General features: G+C 35.8%; 1 protein-coding gene across 6 annotated transcripts in view; it reads left to right on the top strand.

The window, feature by feature from the left end:
* The window catches only part of Scml2 (Scm polycomb group protein like 2), an 84,339-nt gene that overhangs the window by 30,482 nt on the left and 49,159 nt on the right, over positions 1-4,698 (top strand). For all 6 annotated transcript variants that reach the window (XM_031370499.1, XM_031370509.1, XM_031370517.1 and 3 more), the window contains exon 7: positions 3,627-3,710. In XM_031370499.1, the coding sequence (XP_031226359.1) occupies positions 3,627-3,710 (84 nt within the window). The remainder of the gene's footprint in view (positions 1-3,626; positions 3,711-4,698) is intronic.

The following is a 4,698-nucleotide window of genomic DNA, read 5'->3' on the forward strand; positions in this document are numbered from 1 at the left end:
TTTTATTCCCCCCATCAACCCTCTGACTGTTCCACATCCCATACCTCCTCCCTACCCCCTGTCTCCATGTGGATGTCCCCCACCCCACCTCACTTGACCTCTAAACTCCCTGGGGCCTCCAGTCTCTTGAGGGTTAGGTGCATCATCTCTGAATGGACACAGACCCAGCAATTCTCTACTGTATATGTGTTGGGGGGCCTCATATCATCTGGTGTATGATGCCCGTTTGGTGGTCCAGTGTTTGAGAGATCTCGGAGGTCCAGATTAATTGAGACTGCTGGTCCTCCTACAGGATCACCCTTCTCAGCTTCTTTCAGCCTTCCCTAATTCAACAACGGGTCAGCTGCTTCTGTCCATTGGTTGGGTGCAAATATCTGCATCTGAGTCTTTTAACTGCTTGCTGGTTCTTTCAGAGGGCAGTCTTGGTAGGTCCATTTTTGTGAGTGCTCCATAGCCTCAGTAATAGTGTCAGGCCTTAGGACCTTCCCTTGAACTGGATCCCATTTTGGGCCTGTCGCTGGACCTTCCTTTCCTCACGCTCCTCTCCATTTCCATCCCTGCACTTTTTTCAGACAGGAGGAATTATGGGTCAGAGATGTGACTGTGGCATAGCTACCCCATCCCTCACTTGATGTCCTGTCTTCCTGCTGGAGATGGGCTCTATAAGTTCCCTCTCCCTACTGTCAGGCATTTCATCTAAGGTCCCTCCCTTTGATTCCTGAGACTCTCTCACCTCCCAGGTCTCTGGTGCATTCATCATTTTCTTTTAGATAAAAGTCACCTTTTATCGTGCATTTAAGATATTTTTAGTCTTAGAAAATATGTTGCTAGTTCCTAGATGGACATCTACATAGATCATCATAGAAGAATGACAGAGGAACTAAGGTCCAGACTTGTCATATAGGTGATAGTCAAGTGGAAAGTGAGTATAAATCTTCTAATTAGAATTGGGAGATTGATGGAAGACCCACCAAGTTTTAAAATAAAAACTTGGACAATTACCACTAAATTTTAGAAAGTATTTTCCATTGTAGCTTAGTTCTTTTTCCTTGTAACAATAAGTTTGTAAATAAATACTAAACAGTTGAAAATGAAAATGGTAGGCGAGAATCTTTTTCTTGTTGAGGACTCTGTAGAAAAGTAGAAGACAGAGTGGAAAACTGGTATCCAGCAGTCTTTAGATGATGATAAAGAATTATATGTGAGAATTTGTGGAATTGGTGTGTATATGTGTAAATGGATTACTAAAACGTACAGACAGTGGCTATTTTGTGACTGGAGGTAGCATTGTGTATTTCCAAAAATTAACGACCTGGACAACAGAGGCTTTTCCTTATGGCATACCAACAGGTTTTCTGAAGGACTTCCACCTATGATACTTAAAATAATATACCCTTAGATTCTGAGATTGCTTGAGACTGAGCTATAGATATAGATTATTGTGTTTCAGTTTTGAGGACTCTTAACATTCATTTCTGACAGTGAGATTATATATCTGTTAGTTTTAGTTGATTCATAGACAGTCATCCCTCAGTCTACAGGACTAGTTTCATGGCTTCTAGAGATAGCAAATTTCAAGGATACTCAAGTCCTATATAAAATGGTAGAGTATTTGTGTATAATCTATGCATACCAGCCTTGTATTTTAAATCATCACGAAAATACTTAATCCTAGTTCAAATGAGTACTACAGAAATAGTTGTAGTGTGTCATTTCAGAAATAATTGGAAAAGCCTGTATATGTTCACTGGTGGTACAGATTTTGTTTCCTCATCTTTATCTGTTTATAGGTAGTTGGTCAGATCTACAGATTTGCTATAGGGCAGGCTGTACAACTACTCCAAGTTACATTCCTTTCCATTTAAATGGAGTGTTATCCTTATATCAAGTAGTTTTTTCTCTAAAATAGTTTTTTTCTTGTTGTTATTTAGAAAGTGGTTAGATTGTTTATCTATTTTGACTCCGAGCTGACAATTACACTAGGTTCCTGTCTGCAAGCATAAGAGGATCATTAATACTTTAGTACTGTCAGGGGTTGGCTCTCTCCCATTGGGATGTTACTTGGTCTTTTTTCCCTTTCTGCTTTTAATATTGTTTCTTTATTTTGCAGATTTTGTGTTTTTATTGGAATGTGGTGGGAGGATTTTGCTCTCTTGTCCAATCGAATTGGTGTTCTGTAAGCCTTTTGTATATTTATAGGCATGTTTATTTAGGTTGGGGAATTTTTCTTCTAAATGTTTTTTTGAAACTATTTTCTGGTCCTTGGGACTAGGACTCTTCACCTTCTTCTATTCTTATTATTCTTAGATTAAGAATTTTCTGAGTGTCCCAGATTTCCTGGATGTTTATATGAAAAATATCCTTTTAACATTTTCTTTGCTGATATTTTATAATATAAATTTTAGAACATTTTTATTAATACTTGGAATATTAGTTTCCTATGCTCATAGAGACCAACTGGAGGCATCTTATAGAACATTTATTGCATTTTGTTTTCATATTTATAGAATTGAATTGATTTTTTTTATTTACTTAGACATTCTTATCCTTTTATTATTGTAATTAGTAGGAAATTGTCAGAAAGTAATCTTCCAAATATCTGGTACATTTTTTTCCCTTGAAGGTATATAAAGGTTGAATTTTTCACTTGAATGTTGAAGCCTATAAAATTGATAACTCAGTTATTATTATCCAAAAATAACTGAGGACAAACAAGATAAATGTTTATATCAATAAAATCCAGGGAGGAAATTTAAATCACTAAACATTGGCTTACTGAGAACAAATTGATGCTTGTTTTCACTGCTACTTTAAATTGTAGTCCTTTGAGGTTTACTTGTAAGGCTTCTTAAATATGAACATAAAAAGTACTTATCCTCATTACTTGATTCTGTGTTTTCTAATCCTTTGGCATTTGATGCTTTATATTGCACTATTAACATTTTCATCTCTAACTTTACTGATTTGGGAATTATTTGTTTTGATTAGTATAACTAAAGGTTTATCAATCTTTATATTTCAAAGAAGTAAATATTTAATGTTTTTTGTTTTCTACTTCAGTAATTTTTTTTTCTTTTTGGTTTTTTGAGACAGGGTTTCTCTGTGTAGCCCTGGCTGCTACTTCAGTAATTTTAGCGCTTGTCATTTTCCCTTCTGCGAATTTTTAGTTTGGCTTGTTATTCTTCTAAGACCTTTAGAAACACCATTAGGTTATTTGATATCTAATTTTTAATATAGCCACCCTTGCATATAAAATTCTATCTTATATCAGAAGTATGTGTTATCTCAGCAATACAATTTTTTATTTAAAATTGGTAATGTATGCTATATAAAATGGTTTTCCATTAAAGAAATTGTTAAGGCTTGTTTACTGGAATATCTGTTTTTAAACTATTAACATAAACACAATCTGTCAAGTTTTCTTCACATAAAATATTAATAGTGCAGTGTCTAAATTAACTGGAAATGTATGTATGACATGAGAGCGACTGTGGTCTTTTAAAGACATCACTATATTAGAAAATAAATTATTATAAGTATCTTTAATGTGCATTAATATAGGATTGTAATTTGTTCTAATTTTTAAGTGCCTAAATTTTTATTTTTCATTTTATTTATCAAAAAAGCTGAAAGAAGACCAAGGGGCAGAGGAGTGACCAGACCACGGAAATTTGGAACCACTTCTTTGAAAAGTGTAGAAGAATCCTCAGGTGATTGTCTCACAATATGATTTTTGCACATTGAATACTAGTGTAGTGCTTTCAAAAGGAAAGACTTTTCTGTTTTAAGAAAACAAATACAAAAGTTAGACCAATATTAAATTGCTAAGAGATTTTCACTGTAATGAGTAAACGATACTTATTATTTAATGAAAGCCTACTTTTGAGAGAATTAGCTATTTCCTAATTATATGAAATTCTGATGTTCCTAAAACTTCAATTTAAACAGCACCTGTGTTTAAAATGTTTTCCTTTTTAAATCCTTTTCTTTTTTAATTTTTATTTTACTTTTTAATTTTTTTTAACACTCCTGATTTTATGTGCCTCCCATTCCCACTTCTGACTGTTCCACATCCCATATCTCCTCCACTTGTCTCCATGAGCATTTCCCCATTCCCCCACCCCCATCCCACCAGACCGTGCCATTCCCTGGGGCCTCCAGTCTCTTGAGGGTTAGATGCATCTTCTCTGACTGAACCCAGATCCAACAGTCCTCTGCTGTATATGTGTTGGAGGCCTAATATTAGCTGGTGTATGCTGCCTGTTTGGTGGTCCAGTGTCTGAGAGATCTTGGGGGTCAAGGTTAATTGAGACTGCTGGTCCTCCTACAGGATCGCCCTCCTCCTCAGCTTCTTCCAGCTTTCCCCTAATTCAACCACCATGGTCATTGGCATCTGTCCATTGGTTGGGTGCAAATATCTACATCTGGCTCTTTCAGCTGCTTGTTGGGTCTTTCAGAGGGCAATCATGATAGGTCCCTTTGTGTGAGCACTCCTTAGTCTCAGTAATAGTGTCAGGCCTTGGAGCCTCCCCTTGAGATGGATCCCACTTTGGGCCTGTTGCTGGACCTCCTTTTCCCCTTTTCCATTTTTTTTCCTGTAGTTCTTTCAGACAAGAAAAATTGAGTCAGAGGTTTTGGTTTTTTTTGTTTTGTTTTGTTTTTTTTGTTTTTTGTTTTTGGTTTTTTGGTTTTTTTTTT

This window comes from Mastomys coucha, chromosome X (assembly GCF_008632895.1).
Source record: "Mastomys coucha isolate ucsf_1 chromosome X, UCSF_Mcou_1, whole genome shotgun sequence".
NCBI classification, from domain to species: Eukaryota; Metazoa; Chordata; class Mammalia; order Rodentia; family Muridae; genus Mastomys; species Mastomys coucha.